The sequence below is a fragment of the Liolophura sinensis genome, chromosome 9, assembly GCF_032854445.1.
Source record: "Liolophura sinensis isolate JHLJ2023 chromosome 9, CUHK_Ljap_v2, whole genome shotgun sequence".
Classification (NCBI taxonomy): domain Eukaryota; kingdom Metazoa; phylum Mollusca; class Polyplacophora; order Chitonida; family Chitonidae; genus Liolophura; species Liolophura sinensis.
Window position 1 is genome coordinate 33,868,540 of NC_088303.1, and position 18,346 is coordinate 33,886,885.

Genomic DNA, 18,346 nt, shown 5'->3' on the forward strand with positions numbered 1-18,346 from the left:
TATCATGTTCATAACGCATCGATCTTCTCCCCCCGCCGCCCCACCCCCCAAAAAAAATGATTTTTCGAGTCAGATGAGACAAAAATCCGCCTGATAATCCTTAATTCGATAGACCTATTAAACGTGATGGTCATGTATTTTCCCATATTCGGTAGTAAGGGTTAAAAGTGCACATATTTTCTGCCGGGAGGCGCTGAAGATGGCGAATTCTTTGTGTTCCTGTCCTTGCTCGTGAATTGACATGCGTGACCAATTGTTTTGAGGCCGATAGTCATAGATCCACAGGGCCCTCTAGTCAGTGTGGCCTGTTGGTATGTCGGTGCATCGGTTGACCCACATTCGTGCGGCTTATAGTTATGCATGGAACTTTGCAATTGCACTGCACAACAAGCACACCCCTATTAAACCCATGTTTTTTTTTGTTTTTTGTTTTTTTGTTGTTTTTGTTTTTTTGTTTTTTGATTTGTGGCAAATTACTTCAACCTCGACTGAGTCAACCAATCAAAGTTGTGAAATGAGAAATAATAGTTTCTCAGTGGGCACTGGTCGAGTCAGGAGAAATTAAATTCCTCTGTCTTAGCAGACTGTAGTTTCTTTATTCTCTTTTGTCTTCAGACTGAAAGGAGAATTTATTTCTCATAAATCGATGACATGAAAATTGGGAAGAAAGTCTGATTTTTTGCTTCCGGTACCGGTAAAGCGTCTCTAGATTGGTTGTTTTATGCGGGGGACAATTCTATATTGGGATGTCTGACAATTCATATAAAATAATTAAGTTACAGCTTCTCTTGATCTTGCTATCGATGTAATCTCAACTATAAACTATGAAGACAGGCGGGATGAACCAAGGGAGGTAACTTTGGACTGGGCGGCGGAAATCGCGAGACAACACGGGATTCTACGCGACTAGATTTCTGTACTTTCCCTTTACTTTCGTTTGGCGACAAGATAGGTAAGAAGAGGGTTCTGTTAAAACGCTGGAACTAACTGCGAACTGTTTGTTCTTCTTAAGTAGAATGTGTACAATATTTAATGTTGTTTGTCAAATCGGCATAAAAACGCTGAAATGCGATTACGATTTGATATGTTACGGATGTATGTTGCCAAGCCAGTGTTATCACTGAAAACTCTAATTTTCGTCACCTACATGCATGTTGTCTTGGAGATGTTTAGACCGTTTCGTTTACCTACAGATCACAAATACTACTCGCACATTTAGTGTCTGATCCGCACCAAATACTCACATTGTAATAGTGCCAACAGTAAATATACCACGCACAGAGAACCTGGCAGGAAGTGATGTCATGTTTATCAGGAAACAACTGACATTTTCCAGCTTCTTCATTCTTTTCATTCGTTTTCTTCGGGTTTATTTGAAATCATTTCATTTGAAAAAAATCATTTCTTGTTGAATTTAAGTTTGAAGTCATGAAACACAAATTTTATATCAATAAACCGAGTCAGAGAGTTCACGCTGATATAGACAATATGTGGTCTCTGGCAAACTAAAGCAGCTGATTGGTGAGATTTTACGCTACTTGTTAGACTGAATATACATCTCGCACAGCCGGGTTTGTCGGCGCATTGATGCAGTTAGCAGCTACCGTAAAAAAGTCACATCTTCTAAATGCATGACTGCGAGAGAGCCCCAATCCAGTCTGGTCCATATCTGTGTGAACTAGTGGGACTTGTGAAATGTCAATTCAGCATAATATTTTATTACCATGTTTCATCTGGTTGCAAATATGTAACTCTGACCGGAGTTAGATTTCTTTAAATAAATGCATCCACAACAGTCACTGGTAGTACATATTTTATTCAAGCACTATTCGAAAACAACTGTGTGGACATACATCCAGGAAGCAGATTCAACAACTGCACATGTTCCAAATGCTTCAAACTTAAATGTCTTGTTGAGATCCTCAGAAAGAATCATATCCAGAATTACCCAGATCTTTTCTTACTATTAAATTGTAACATATGCCGTCAGCCTTGGATCATTGCTCAGGGATGGGTGCCTCCATTGCTTAGTTGGTTAGCATGCTAGCGCAGCGTATGTGGGAAGGTCTGCCAGCAACCTGTGGATGGTCGTGGGTTTCCCCCCAGGCTCTGCCTGGTTTCCTCCCACCATAATGCTGGCCTCCATGATATAAGTGAAATATTCTTGAGTATGGCATAAAACACTAGCCAAATAAATAAATTAAAGCAAACAAGCAGAGTAATTGAAGGTGTTTGGGTAATATGGTTGTATTGCCGAAGGGATACGGAAAATTTCTCATCTGCTTAAATTCTTCCTTATCTGAAGAAGGAAAAACTGCCTGAATAACTTTTAGCACGCCTTTCGTCGTTGTTTACCGCTTTGTTTAAGAAGGTTTCCACATCCGCCACTTGTGTCAAATCTAGAGGGAACGTAATTCACAAAGGACGAAATATCTCCACCCATTTGCCTGAACAGACAATAGGCCACCATGTTGTCATCTTCACAAATGACGAATGGCCAAATTCTGTGTGATATCATTATCAGATACATACATGTACCTTGTGGCTTTTGCCATTGGTTTCTTGTGAATTACAGCGACGATGTGGTAAAATATGATTAAGGAGCTGGTTTCCCCAGTGTTTCTGCTTCACACTCAGCGCAGTTGTTGAGGCGCCTGGCCTGAATTAAAAGGCGTCGGGGCAAACGTCGAGCCCGGGTAGGGTACATCGTTAAGGAATCATCGAGTTAAGGAGTTTATAAGTTGCGACTATCCTAGTACAGTTTCTGTAAAAATGCTTCTAAAGGGAGAGTGCTCAAGCGATTTCGCTGTCTGTGGCAGTTCATAATTTTGAATTTATCGCGTCTGCCTAGAGAATATCTTAGCCAATGAAACATAGGGACAAGTTGAGCAATAGCGATGTTGGGTACTAGACCCTGATGTGGTTAGAACAGGGGAGATAACTAGAATCCAGACACTGGACTAATTATTTAATTGTGTGTACCATTGAAATATACATACATTCCCTACACAAATATTCATCCATGTGGTACGTTGGTATTGAACTGATACTTCTGGCTTTTTACTGACTTTTCATTTCGATGATGTACATATAAAGGCAGATAGCAAAAGCTAAATATAAATAAATAAATAAAAAGATAAATAATCTTTGTGACTAATTGTATGTGTAATTGTGTGTTAATTCTTTTCTTGTTTCTTGTCTGTAATATGCATATAATCTACAAGTCTTGCAATTTTACTTTTTGTGCCAGAGATGGCATCCAGACGTATGGATGACAGCCGTCGAGACGTTCTTCGGAGGAATACAATGTTGTTCAAAACTGATATGACCTGTGTCAGTGATGTTGTGGCTCACCTTTATTCAAACTTTGTTCTAAATGAGTCGATGAAAGATGAAATTTTGGTAAGACTCTTGGTTGAGGGTAACTCAACCCTTACAGGAAAAATATGATAGGTCTGGAGTGAAATTTTATTGTATTCTGCATGCTTAATGGTAAAAATAGAGATTTTTTCAGAAATCAGCAGAGCGAAGTAAATAAAAGAAACTTCAGCAATAGCCTAATATAAAGTTTACATTAGAGCCCTTTTTTGGGGATCAGTCGGATACCCCTAACATGCCTAGTGAGCATATTCTTAATGATGGGCCTGTTCAACTGTATACAGTAACATGTATAATGTGGGCAGTAGACCCAGGGTCAATCCTGGGTTGAGTCACACCCATGACCATTAAAGACGAAGTTGTAGCTTCCTCACTTGGCATTCAGCATTAAGGAGATTGTGCAACAACTGGTTGACCCACATCAGCATAATGGCTTGGGTGGGGCGACTTACTTGCCTTCGGTAAGTCATTTCATTGAAGCATCATTAAATAAAAGAGGAGTGGAAATCTGTCCTGCCATAAGGAGGCACGTTGCACGTACATGCATTCTAAGGACTCCTTCTTTGTCAAATTGAAAAATTGTTAAGTACGACGTTAAACCCTTAGCACTCACTCACTCTAACACATTGCCTCCACTCTTTTAAAGTACACATGTACCCTGTTAAATACTGGCATGAAAGTCCTGCATGGTTGCCACCATGTTGTTATCCAAGTGTGGGCACATTTGCTTCCATTCATAGATACTTAGACATTTATTTATAAACTAAATATGGGCTAGGCAGAAAGTTTCTCAGGCAACCAGATTTTCAAGGGGTATAATAGATTTGAAAATTTTGCAATCCTTGCCTTGAACTTGAGATACATATACATGTACATTCACAATATAACGTTTTCTTCTTTGTGCATCCGTTGTGGTTCAGTCACTTGAAGCGATCTTATAAAACATGAAATTCTGGTATAACAACTCCTTTTGAAGGCTGAGGAAGTTTCCAAGAGACTAGTGCTTTACTCATGTTTACTATAAATGGTAGTTTGACGTTGGGCGAGACCATACGGCAGTTTATATATAGCTAAAGAAAAAAAAACATGTCTGATCAGTTACTGTTACCTGTTTTACACAAAGTGGATGTTTTTTTTTTTTGTTTGCCTGAGAACTGACTGGGACGTCAGAAGTATTATTATTCTGTTGTTATTATAGGAATGCCGTGGACGAGGGGAACAAGCTGTACAACTACACAGCCGGATTCCTAAAAGGGGGGACAATGCTTTTGATTTTTACTATCTTGCATTGAGAGATACCAACAATGATGTGTTGGCAGATGTTTTGGAGCCTCACCTGTGTAATCCGTTAATAAAAACCACAGGTACACCTGCGCACACAAAAGGACCTGTGCAAGAAACAGTAGCCAAGTCACCTGTTACCTCCCCTACTGATGACGAACCTCCAGATGTCCCTCCTGGTAAGTAACATAATTTGAAGTCCTAGAGCCGTTTCCACAAAGCTATTTCTGTCATAAGTCAAACTTTGACAAATATAGTTTTTTACCACCTCGTATATGTTATCTCAAGAAAAAAGGGTCAAGATTTCACCTTTCAATCAGCAATAAAACTCAGGCATTGTGACAAGACTTTATATTTTGACTTAAGCCCCACGCCCAACCATTTTAACGCGATCTTAGATTTAAATCAAAATTTCAATCATTGAAATGAACATAAAGTCAGCCATTAAAGCTGAATTAATGAATAGAGTAGTGTTCCAGAAATGTTCTAAAAATATTTAAAATATTCCACACTGTTTATCAACAAAACAAATAGCAAACAATAGTCAGTACCTAATCACTCATTTGGTGACACCATTTTGCCATGTCATAGCTATTAAAGTGACTTTACAAAACCTAGAAGCTCTCTCGTACCCAACCAAAGAGTATCAGCTCTGTTCTGTGTCCAAAGGGCCGACGTTTCTTTTAGTTTGATGCTCTGTCAGGGCGATGTTCGTGGACAACCGTCGTGTTTCAGCGGCCCTACTCGTCCTTGTCCTGCATGGGTGTAAGCATTTGGCCGAGCTTACTGTACCCACTTCAGCGAATTTACTGAACATAGCTGGACTTTCTGATTGATAACAGACCTTTTTATTCAGATTTAGGGAAGATATTTTCATAATAAATCTGACATTCCTGCGGAAAAATAATGCAAAGTCACAATATTTTTCTTCAAGCAATGACTCCCCCAAGGCAGGGCCAGCTCACCCTGACAAGTTACTGCAGTATCCCGCTCAACATATACACATTGTGACACGGGCTGCCGTTCTCAGTTCCTTGTGTGGTTCAAAATGCATGTTTAAGACTTAAACTAATCGCAAAATCCAATTTATTGCACCGATATCAGCATATCCACTATAAGAAACAACGCTGACAACGGAGAACTAATGGGATTTTTGATGTGACAGCCAGTTTCATGTGACGCTTTCAGCGCTAGTCATTGGCCAAGTTAATAAGGGCTTCTACAACATGGCTACTCGGAGTGAATTGTCCATCAGTGCCGTATTCTTAATGCTGAACTTCATCTTCTCGGCTTTCAAAACTTGTTTTACAAAAACTTACTCAGAATTTACATTGTCAATCAATATTTTGACCTTCGTATGTAAGAAATAACTTTTCTTACATAATAATTTTTGAATGATTTGAAATTTGAAGTCCAAGATTGTTTCCTGATCCCACGGCCAGGGCTGGGTGGCTTGTAGGCTTCTCTGATTCTGTGAGTTCTGTTAACCTGAGAGAGGTGGCTTGAGATTTGGAAGATAGGCAGTTATCCTCCTGCAGAAAATGTCACTTACATCTATAGCATAGCATGTTATGGCCCTCGTTTGCTTTCATCTTGAAAATGTACGTTTTTGCGAATATAATATACACAGTTTGAACATACATTAAAGTGTTTATGCTAAGCTTCAACAGTTATATGCCCAAGATATGCACACTAATTATGGTCATTAATTGTAAACATTTAATGCCAGTGTGGTATCCTTTTTAATATGATCTAAATTTGTGTTGTGTTTGACCTTCATGATGACAATATTTAACATTTACAGAGTTACTCCCCTTCAGTTATGTATCAAAATGACTTTTTTCTGGTACTGTATTTCACCTAAAGTTTGATATATAAAAATGCACATTCACAAGTACATAAAGGCCTTATTAAAAATAAACTTTTGAGTTTTTCTCATTAAAAAAAACTTCTTAGTTGCACTGTATGGTTGATGAATCAGTCAGACTTGAGCAAAATGTGTCACTTGAAAAATGCTAAAATTAAGGTGAAATACAGTGTTTGCATGTAGCCAAAAGGTGGGGCTATTTGGACATCCACATTCTCGTTGTGGGGTTATTTGGACATCCACATTATCATTGTGGGGCTATTTGGACATCCACATTATTGTTGTGGGGCTATTTGGACATCCACATTATTGTTGTGTGGCTATTTGGACATCCACATTGTTGTTGTGGGGCTATTTGGACATCCACATTATCGTTGTGGGGCTATTTGGACATCCACATTCTCGTTGTGGGGCTATTTGGACATACACATTATTGTTGTGGGGCTATTTGGACATCCACATTATCGTTGTAGGGCTATTTGGACATCCACATTATTGTTGTGGGGCTATTTGGACATCCACATTATTGTTGTGGGGCTATTTGGACATCCACATTCTCGTTGTGGGGCTATTTGTCACATCCACATTATCGTTGTGGGGCTATTTGGACATCCACATTCTCGTTGTGGGGCTATTTGGACATCCACATTATTGTTGTAGGGCTATTTGGACATCCACATTATCGTTGTAGGGCTATTTGGACATCCACATTGTTGTTGTGGGGCTATTTGGACATCCACATTATCATTGTGGGGGCTATTTTGACATCCACATTATTGTTGTGGGGCTATTTGGACATCCACATTATTGTTGTGGGGCTGTTTGGACATCCACATTATCGTTGTGGGGCTATTTTGACATCCACATTATCGTTGTAGGGCTATTTGGACATCCACATTCTCGTCGTGATTGTTTCATTTTGTTTGTGAGCATGTGATCTGCCACTCGCAAGTGATCATTTGTTGGTTTCAGTTTGGCCAGATGTTACAGCTTCACCACTTGATGTAAAGGTGAAAAAATGTCGTCCAGATGATGTTGATATGAAAAAGAAGTTTATGGATGATGATAATGTGAGTATGCTCTGTTTATCTTTTGTACAGTTCATGGAGAATGTTAATTGGACAAATCTCAAAAGAGATCTCCAACGCCTTTATTTTCACAAGAATTATTCCCTACACACAATATTTATGCTATAAACTTAGTCCGTAAACTGGCAAAAAAGCAAAACGCAATTTTAACCTGTTCCACTTAAAAAAAAATCATTGAAGTTGAACCATCTGCCTCTGTTGTCTGCCACAGGGTGCTGGCTCGATGCTGAAGTGATGATTAATGAGTTCTATACACCCTGTACCATTAGGCGGAGCATATTATGTTATAGCAATTTTTTCTCTCTGTCTGCCTGTCCGTATTCATGTCCGAACTGTAACTCCAACAGTTTTCTGCATAGGGTTTTAATTTTTGGTGGATACATACACAGGTCACGGTTAACATTTGTCTATTTTTGGCCTTTTTCATAACCATTTTTCTTATATATTCTACATAAATAGAAATGACTTCGTGTCTGGCCTACAACTCAGATTGTTTTCCCCATAAAATTTGGATTTAAGGGGGACACTTTTGTCCACTTGTGCTGAAGATTCCCCTTGGAGGTTATACTCCCCACAATGCTGCTGGTATTTTTTTCTTAATATACAGTTCAAACAGATGCATTTGTGGGGGTGTATGTTGTGTTCACCAGAAGTCTTGTTTCACATGTAACTAGAGAACAGGGTATTTCAGACATTCCGGTTATAGTTTTGTCAGAAATCTGGTTTATTTAGTATCCATTGCTCTTTGTGTATTTCTATTCCATTTTTTCTTTTGTCTTCTTTTTCAAATTTGTGGACTGCCCGAAATGAGCATGAATTTGGCCCATGACTAACTTGCCCATTTTTCCGGATTCTGAGAGTTGTATTGATTTTAGGAAGATGTTTTGAGGTTTGCTTAGATCATGGTATGATATTCTGCTAGAAAATTATAAGTTTCAGCCCCAAAAATAATATTTTGAGACAATTATTTATCTGTAAAAATGCACTTTTGTGGGGGGAAATTTGAGGTCATTTAGGGTACATACAGACTGAATTACAAACCATTTTATACATTGCTTGTCAAGAGGCATGGAAAAGTATATACTGACATGTGCATGGTATATATAGATCTCACTCAGTATGGCAGTCCAGGATACATGATCAAACATATTTGTAACTATGCGTATTATCCTTTTATTTCAGGTATATTGCATGAAATCCAAGTCAATGAGAATTCTCATTATCAACAATGAAAAGTTTGAAAACGCCAAGGATACGAATGAAGCCCTGGACACGCGTGATGGGACCAATATTGACGCTACCAGCCTGGATATGGTGTTCAGACAAATGGGGTTTAGACACATAAGAACAGAACCTGAATTAACAGGACTGGTAAGTTAAAAATGTGATGCTTTTGTAAATGGAGGTAACTATTGCCTCATACTACAGTGACAGAAAAGTTGTTGTAAATACCAGTACTACAGTACAAGTAGACTAACTGCTTTTCTGGCCAAGTGGTTAGTGCTTCTGCCTCAAAGTCGTAGGATAGAGAGTGCGCTTCGGGAGTGGTAAATCCAGGGTGAATCCTCAGTCGGGTCACACCTAAAACCTTAAAAGAGGAAGTTGCAATTTCCCGGCTTAGGGTTCAGCAATAAGGGAATAGTGCAACAACTGGTTGACTCGTGTCAGTATAATGGCAGGGGCGGGATGGCATGTAAGTAAAGCAGCACTAGATAAAAGAGCAGTGGAAATCCACCCTGCAACAAGGAGGCACATTACATGCACTCTAAGGACTCCTTCGTCGTCATATGACTGAAAAATTGTTAAGCACGACATCAAACCTGAAGCACTCACTCACTCAAAGTCCTAGGATTAAACCAATTCTAGGGTCAAGTCATACCAAAGATTTTAAAAATGGTACTTGTTGCTGCCTTGCTTGGCTCTCAGCGCTGAGAGATTAGAGGAAGGAAACAGGACTCGTTAGTTGGCCTGTCGCCAGTATGATGTGAAAGGGTGGGGTGTCATGTCTGGTGTCTTTAACCTAATACTTCAGTGGCAGCATGGACATGTCCTGCCACAAGGAGACACAGTATATATGAATATATGTATATACACCTATAAATCACTTCTTGTATTTGTCAAATTTTGAAATATGACGTGGAACCCTAAACATACATACATATATACAAGTAGTCTACTTGTGCTATACCAAATTTGGGGGGAGTGGGCTGTGGTTTATTGTAATTGTTCTGCCTTTTTCACATGTTTATTCAGGCAGAGTCTGAGAGCATTATTCTATGTACACTGCTAAAATGATAGCCTGGAAATTGTCCAATCCAACCAGTGTAGTTTTGTCTTCAAAATCAAATTAAAAGCATAAATTGCACTGAAAGTTGCTCTTTCAAATGTGAAAAGGTTTAGGAATTAGGGTAGTGGTTAAGACGCTTGTCTTTCTGTTAGTAGGACACCTGAAGTGCAGAGTCATACCCAGGGTTGGACAGGAAATTTATGGATTCCTCCAGCCAATGTGACTGTTCATGGGGCTTTGGTGACAGTAATTAAGCACTCAGTCAGCTTGTGTGGCTTGTTGAAGCCCATTTACCCTGCACTAGGGTGGCGTGTATGCATGTTTGTCACACCTGTTCTTCTCCGAGGTCTATGGTTACCCCAGGTCTTCTCTTTCCCCTCCCAGCAGACTTACCACCATTGTTACAAGTGAAAAATTCCTGATTATGTGAAACAAGTTAATAAATGTATTACTGTATATATATATATATATATATATATATATATATATATATATATATATACGCATGGAAAAATAATCATAGTTCATCATGTTTTCTTTCAACTTTCATGTGTATTTTTAATGACAGAGAATTCTGAAAACTTTGAAAGAAGAGGCTGCAGATCGAAAGCGGACAGACGAGGGCTTTATGTGTTTCATTCTGTCCCATGGCAATGTTGGAAGCGTGTATGGAACTGATGGCGTTCCAGTATCATTAGAAGATATCTATAAACAATTTGATGGGAAAATGTGCAGAGCTTTACTAGGCAAACCCAAACTATTCTTCATTCAGGCTTGTCAAGGCAGTAAGTGGAAATCTTTGTAGTTATTATTACATTTTAGTGTACAGGCCTACTTGGCTTAAGGCTTTAAAACATGAGATGGCTGCAGTTACAGTACAGCTGTGTTGCCCATTGTGGTCTCATGGTTCATGCATTATACGCCCACCATAGGCCGACCCTGGCCAGACTGTGATTAAACATGCCATCATCCTCTGCTTACCATCTGCTAAGAGTCGGCCCACGGTCCTCCGACAGTCCATGCATGTTGGCACGTAGGTCAGCGTATCATTTTACGACGTTCACTAACTGGCCAGTTTGATGTAACAACATGGGACATATACTGTAGGCCTTTTATTATTCTCGTGATCAAGTTTCAAGCCTCAAATGCCAAGCTCATACCTTGTACTATTCAAATTGTTAAAATAATTCTAAAGTGATAATGCGGCTTGCGCTGTAAAACTCTTTGGAACTTTACTATGGATTTTATACGTAACATTTGCTCAGATGAGGCTGATATTTCGTGAAAGGTAACCATTTGGGCAAATCTAAAGTAACAGCAAAGACTGGATTAGAATTGCGCTAATTGATTTTTTTACAGGTACCAGAAATCTCTGGTTCAGATTTTTATTTGTTTTGGTGTATTTTCGTAATTTATACAGTGATGGGTAGAGGACATTCCCAAAGTGTGTAACACATTGTATTGCTTACAACATTTAGGATTCATATTTATCCTAGGGCCTATACCGTATGTGTTTACTCATTAATGTACAAGTGTATAAAGGCTACATAATAATAAACATGTTTTTGTTCTTATAAAAATTAGTAAAACGGCAGGATCGACAATTGCAAAATGTGGATACAATTTAGGGACTCAATTAAGAACACATTAACATGCAGACCTATATACATGGCACGGGTTTGAATTTTATAGATTGTAGGCCTTGGGTGATGTATCAGTTATATAGATAATAGATTCCTTAGATATACATTTTCAGCATAGGTTTTTGAAAGAGCCTTTTGTTGTATATAAGCATGCAGGATGACAAAACATCACACACACCAAAGTCAAATATTCCTGTGTAATTTTGTGTCCAATTTGAAAGTGTTAAATTTACCAACTGATAAGCCAAATATTTGAGTCCATTTCCAAATTCTGTCACTGTTGTATAGAGCTGTCATGTACAGATTGAACTTCAGATAAAGCTGTGTGTTGCATATACGTATATTTGTGGGCACATAAATCTGCGATAAGTTTCTGTAAGTAGGCTTGTTATTTAATAATTATTGAAGTAATTTATGTCGTATGCAAAATATTGTGTACTGGTGATACCTGGTACAATCTTGAATCCCCTGTTCTCAAGAGACCAAAACCATTAGGGCTCCCAGACAGTAAGACGCTGAAACTTGAATTTTGTAGATATGCTGCGAGCCATCACAGTGTTCATAAGAGGCATGATGGTTTACAGGAAATCGGTCTGTATTTACTGTTAAAACATTTGATGATCATGGGCCGACGGTTCACTGACGATCTGCATATGATGGCCAGAGGATCGCGTCATGGTACACGAATGAAGGTGTATGGTCAGCGTATCGTACACTGACCATGGGCTGACCATCAGAGTATCCCCTGGCCACAATGGGTGTAGGGTTAATGGTCTGGATCCAGCTGTAGTGTATGTGTGGCTCAGAGGCCTAGTGAAAGACTTTTGCAGAGTTATGCCCCTTTGTGGTTTTTTCATTTTTTCAACACTAATAGTCCTGGATCCCAGTTAGCCACATTCACATTTTGAGATCTTACAGTACACACGGTACACCACTGTTGTCGTGATCTGATTGTTGAAACACATGGCTTATTGTAAATTTTCATAGCTCACCTGTACGAATTATGAGAGGTTTTGTGAGAGAAGAGAAAAGTGTTGGTGGTCAGTTCAGCTTTTTTTTTTTTTTAGCTCCTGTATATCGGGCTCTTATACATGGATTGAAAGTTAAGCTTTTTTTTAGCTGTCTAGTTTAAGAAATTGTGTGTAAATGTACAAAATCAGATGGAAGGCTAACCTTTTTGTAGGTCCTATTTAATGGACTCTCATACATGGCTTGAAAGTTAAGCTTTTGAGGGCCTGGAAGTAAAGGGGACAGACTGCTTTAAGGGCATTTCTGAGGTGGTCAAAGATTTGAGAATGTTTCAGTATCAGAGTATACCTGTGCCACCTATAAAGCTGGCAGCTGGTCATGAAATAAGAAAAATATTCTCCAGGTGTAATGAGCAAAAAAAATTCTCAGTTAGGTAATGCCATGGTGAATGCTTAGTCCATAAACCATGGAAATCAGTAAGTCATAATCCTTACACCTTGTTTGTCACGCAGCAAAGAAGGATGACACCAAACAGTCTCCAACTCCAGAAGAAAACGTAGCTGAATTAGAGGAACAGTTCAAAGACCTACATCTACCAAGAGAAGCTTCAGATTCCAGTGCTGATGTAGCAACAAAAGCAGACATGCTAGTTGCCACGGCAACCACGGCAGGTAACTTTAAACTGTATGCATGACTTCTCAGATGAAATTGTCACATGTAGTTTTTTACCCTGCATCCAGAATAGCCCTTGGTATTATTTTACTGTGAGTGACATCAGTTCCTCCGTCTGTGCATCCATCACTTTGTAAATCTAGTTGTGTGAACACAATATCTCTTACACGTTTTAAAGTCTTGAAATCAGTTTCACCACGCAGTAAATTAATCGTGTCAAAACCTCTATATGTTTCCAGCGATTTTGGTTTTGGTGTGAGCTGAGCTGAGCTGAGCAGGACTTTATTTTTATCCCTTACCCATGAAACAGCATTACAGACCTTTTTTTTCAACATTGAACAGCTACTTACACAACGTTATTGAGACAAGTTATGGATGAAGATTGAAGTTTTGGCCTTTTCGTATGTTTGTTGACTTTCACATAGCTATTACCTGCCATAATGGTCAGCTGGATACTTCACTCCCCTCTATAGCTCATTATCACGGCAGCAGCCAGTGGTAAACCATACATTATTTCATGATTGTCCAATGAGTGTTTTCTTAAGAATGTCTGCCTTCTAGGAAACAGTATTCGGTTATGGCCCATGACCAAGATCTGGATGTTGTTTTAAAAAGGATAACTCAGTGATATGCAATGTAGTACTTAATCTATTCATGTATCAGTGAGTGGGCCTACATGTTATTGCCTATATCACCGAGTTATCTTTCCTTAGAAAACATCCAGATGGCGCTGTTGGTGTCTTGGTGATGGACCATACACGTAACCGAGTACGATGAACTTTACTGCATACTTTTGAAGCATTGCTTAAATTTCCAACAAATAGCAAGTACATGTACTACCAAAATGTTTCGTTTTTGTTATAATTTGTTATAATGCTTCAGGGCCAATTGACTAAAAACTGACAATGCACGTACTGAAGATAGGTATAGTGCACACATCTGTTTTTATCCCATGCTGTCTCATTAACTGAGCAATACAGCTGTATATTACTTTTAGTCTGTCTGTCTGTCTGTCACACATTCATCTCTGTGCAATAACTTCTCGAAAAGTAGCCCAATTTCCATAATTTTTTGAACAGCTTTTTTGTGAAACAGATCATTTTCTAAAACCATCCAGTTCCATGTAGAAGTAGTGCATATTTAACAGTTTTCCTTCCTTCTAATTAGTGTTTGGTTTTTGTGCCATAACTGCTTAACCGTTGTCTGGTTTTGATACAGTTCTGTGTGTAGATTAATTTCATGACCTCTCAGATCAAGCATGAAAACAAGCTTGATCCATGCATCTTTTTAGCAGATTTAGTGTGGAATATATATTATCTGAATTTGCTTGTTTTATTACAGGTTATGTCTCTTGGAGGAACATAGAGCATGGGTCTTGGTTTATACAATCGCTGGTTTACATGCTTAAGAATCATGCCCACAAGTATGATTTACAGAAAATACTCACTTTGGTAAGCACTGAGGATTTTCTAAATTATTGACATAAATTTCAGTCCTGATATATTTGTGACACTGCAGAGTGTGCATGCTTGTTTGTTTGTTTTTTTTTTTTTGTGTTTTTTTTTTGCACGTACTGTTATTAGCTTGGTACAAACTGGCTATTCCAGGCTAAAACTAGAATATACAAGCCTATCTTTGCTCATCTTTTGCTTTGGTTCAACCCCAGCCCGCTGTGAGCTCTACTCCAGCTCTTGCTGTCTTTCTCTGCGGTTGTACATTGGAAGCAGGTCTGCCTGAAACCTATTAAAGGATTGTGAAGGGTTTCCCCAGCATAGTTTCCTTCTACCATAATGCTGGCCGGCAATGTATAAGTGAAATGTTCTCGACTACAGCGTAAAACACCAATCAAATAAAGAAATAAATCCGAAGTGTACATTAATATGAAATGTGATCACTTACATTTATTTGTTTGATCGTTCACCTGCAGTCTTTTTTTTAATGTTTATACTTTATTTATCTTTCTAGACCAATCGTATGGTGGGTCAAAATGCCACTCAGAAGGGAGGATACAAACAGGCAGCTGAAAAGAGAGATACACTGAGAAAGGACTTCTATTTCTTCCCTGGCTTAGGTGAAGGCAGTGATGAGTTTTTTTGACATTATGTCCTTTCTGGTGATCAATTGGATTATCGGACTGCTTTGTGTTCAAGCTTTAAAACTGTTTTCAACTTTTTTTTTTTTTTTCAATTTTGTATTGCAAACTGTGTTCTGGCTTAACCACTGACCATTGACAAGCACAATATTAGATTTATAGGCCTACTTCATAAGTCCTTTAATATCTGTCATACCCAAAACATCACTCACATAATCATGGGAGTTGTCATAATTAGGCAGCAAGATAGTCATGTCATGTGATGTGCTTTTGAGTAGTGTTAGATTTAGGATTAACAGTGTGCTTAAAGGTTGACTTTCAATAAAGGTTTTGATGTTTATGTTTAAAAATATTTTTTCTTATGAGAATAGGTAAACCTGAACTTAATTCTTTGCCCTACTTCAAACATATTGGTTTCAAGCTGAACATATACTGGTACATGGATCTGTATAAATTTCCAAATTGTGCCTGTACATTTGTCTCTCTGTAAAACATCACACATCAATTCCTGAAAGTTTAAAACAAAAAAAGCCCACTTTTGCAGCTGCACACTTCTTTTGCTAACGAGAATAGAATCATTTTTTGGTAATTTGACAAAGTATAATACCATCAGTGTTGAAATAAAGATTTGGTTGACATGCAAAATGAATTACTATATTCTAAGTTTTAAATGACACATTTTTATTTTTACTTAAGTAGTTTTTAATAGTCTCACACAATGCCTGTGAATTCTATATTACATTCAATTGGTCAGATTTCAGTATTGTTGAATGGTATGCAGAATGCACATGCCAGTGTAGAATTGATACAAACTTGATGTAAATTATCTCTCAAGTGTATCTCAGAAAAGATTTTCTGCGCAATTCCAATTGTGTGTTCTTGTTGTACTAGTATATCTACATATATTTTTTTATGCTTTTCTGTAAATTATTATTTCTTAAATTTTTGCTCACTTTTATATACATGATGACATATATGGACATATGTGTATTCCTGTACAAGGCAATTGGCAATGGTCAAGGTGCTTTTCAATAGATAGCACACATGAGGCGTGGGTTCAAGCCCAGCCATGGTCTGTGATTTGTAGCTTCTTCAGGTCTCGATGTTTGTGGAACGTTCATGACAATAAGGGGTCAGCAATGGCCGTGACATGTGGTAGTCTTAACAGTTGTTGAAGACCACTTGTCTTCCACCAAATTGACTATGGCGTGCACACATATCCCACATGGGAAAGTTCGTCAGTATAAACTTGTCAGTGGTGGGTGGTTAAATACCCACGGGAACTTCTGTTTCCTCCACGTATTTAACAGCAGTCAAAAACATAAATAAATGTTTTTGTATGACTGTGGGATTTGTCCTACTTGTAGGTACATATCTTTTATTTACAGCATTATAAATCTCTTTTTAATTTTGTGTAAATATGATGTTAATTTACCACAAAGGTGTCTTACAAGAGTGTCAAATCTTGACGTTTTGTGTCTCAGATGTGTTAACCACTCACAACATATTTGTGATGAAGTTTTGGATGCCATTTGAAAAGTGACAACCGGATTGAATAGCACAGTTGGTAGAGCATCCGTTTCGGGAGTGGTAGATCCAGGATCAATCCTGGATCGAGTCACACCTAAGACTTTAAAAGAGGAAGTTGTAACTTCCTCGCTTGGCGTTCAGCATGAAGAGGATAGTGCAGCGACTGGTTGATCCGTATCAGTATAATGGCTCAGGCGGGCGGCTTACTTGCCTTCGGTAAGTCGTCTCAGTGAAGCAGCACTATATAAAAGTGCGGTGGAAATCCGTTCTGCGACAAGGAGGCACATTACGTACACCCCACGGATTCCTTCGTCGTCATTGACTGAAAAATTGTTGAGTACGATGTTAAACCCAAACACTTATGAAACCATGCCAGTATACATGGGAAGGGTGTTCAGTGTGTGTTTATGGATCATATCAGTGAGGCAGCATCTTAAACATCAATGCAAGCCAGGTACAAAGGGGTACCACAGTGTACATGAATGTCATTTGACTGAAACCACCTTTTTGAAAACCAGCTTTTATAGGGTACCTTAATTGTTCAGCCCCTTTCGGATATGAAAAGGGCAACTTTCAGGGCAATTTATGCTCATTTTTAATCTGATTTTGGAGACAAAAAGTATAATTTTATCAGTGTACACAGAATGATGTCTTCAGAATATGTTCGAATTATCATCTTGCAAACATCGAAAAGGTTGAAGAATTAAAGCATGTGATCCGAGTAAGATTTCCTCATTGTCAGTTACACTGTAGTTGCTGATTAGCTATCTGTCTTTGTAATGTGCGTGGGATGTTGGAAAAAGGTGAGAAGTTCTATACCTCTGAGCATGTAATTACATTTCATTAATCATGTACATAGTATTAAATCCAATTACCATTGTGTCAGTCATTCAATAATTTGTCACAGTCAGAGGCATGTAATCAGTTGCGAGAGTATGTTATTGAGTATTTAAACCAGTATTGAGGAGGAACTGTCCCCCCTAGCTCTCCAGGGTTTTGATTGGTTGATAGCCCGAAGTGTCTGTTCATTCGATAGAACATCTTTGCGAGATGAATAGATATGACACGTCTCATCTTTGAACACTGTTTGGTGCTAAGTTAATAACCAAGGATACATTCAGTGTTCCAGAAGGGGCCTCACTGGCTCAGATGGTCCTAATCACTGGCTCTGTGCCACTATTAGTCCCTTGACTAATGAATTTGCGTGCTTCTGTTACTTTGGCCGCAGCTTTTAGACCGCAGGATTGTCAAATACCTAAGGGGCTCCCTTAGTATTCTTGAGTACAGCATGAAAGACCAATCAAAGAAATAAATAAATCAAATACCTTGTAAAGGTCAGTGGTCCACTCTAGTTTCCTCTACTCATAAACCTGACCAGTGTCGTACAGGTGAAAAATTCTTGAATACAGTACTAAACACTAATCAATCAATCAATGTTCCAATCAAATTTTCTGGACAGACAGCAAAACACTCTGACACAACATTCATTTGTTTTACTGTATATACCCGGTTTCCTCCCACCATAATGCTGGCCGTCAT

At 38.5% G+C, this 18,346-nt stretch overlaps 1 protein-coding gene across 1 annotated transcript; it reads left to right on the forward strand.

Annotated features, from left to right (window-relative positions):
- The first annotated feature begins 912 nt into the window (after positions 1-912).
- Positions 913-18,284, forward strand: LOC135474785 (cell death protein 3-like). Its single transcript, XM_064754382.1, has 9 exons — positions 913-952; positions 3,251-3,402; positions 4,577-4,838; positions 7,499-7,596; positions 8,797-8,985; positions 10,470-10,686; positions 13,026-13,184; positions 14,527-14,636; positions 15,151-18,284. The coding sequence occupies exons 2-9, from the start codon at positions 3,253-3,255 to the stop codon at positions 15,280-15,282; spliced, it is 1,317 nt and encodes a 438-aa protein (XP_064610452.1). The 5' UTR covers positions 913-952; positions 3,251-3,252; the 3' UTR covers positions 15,283-18,284.
- The last annotated feature ends 62 nt before the right edge of the window (positions 18,285-18,346 follow it).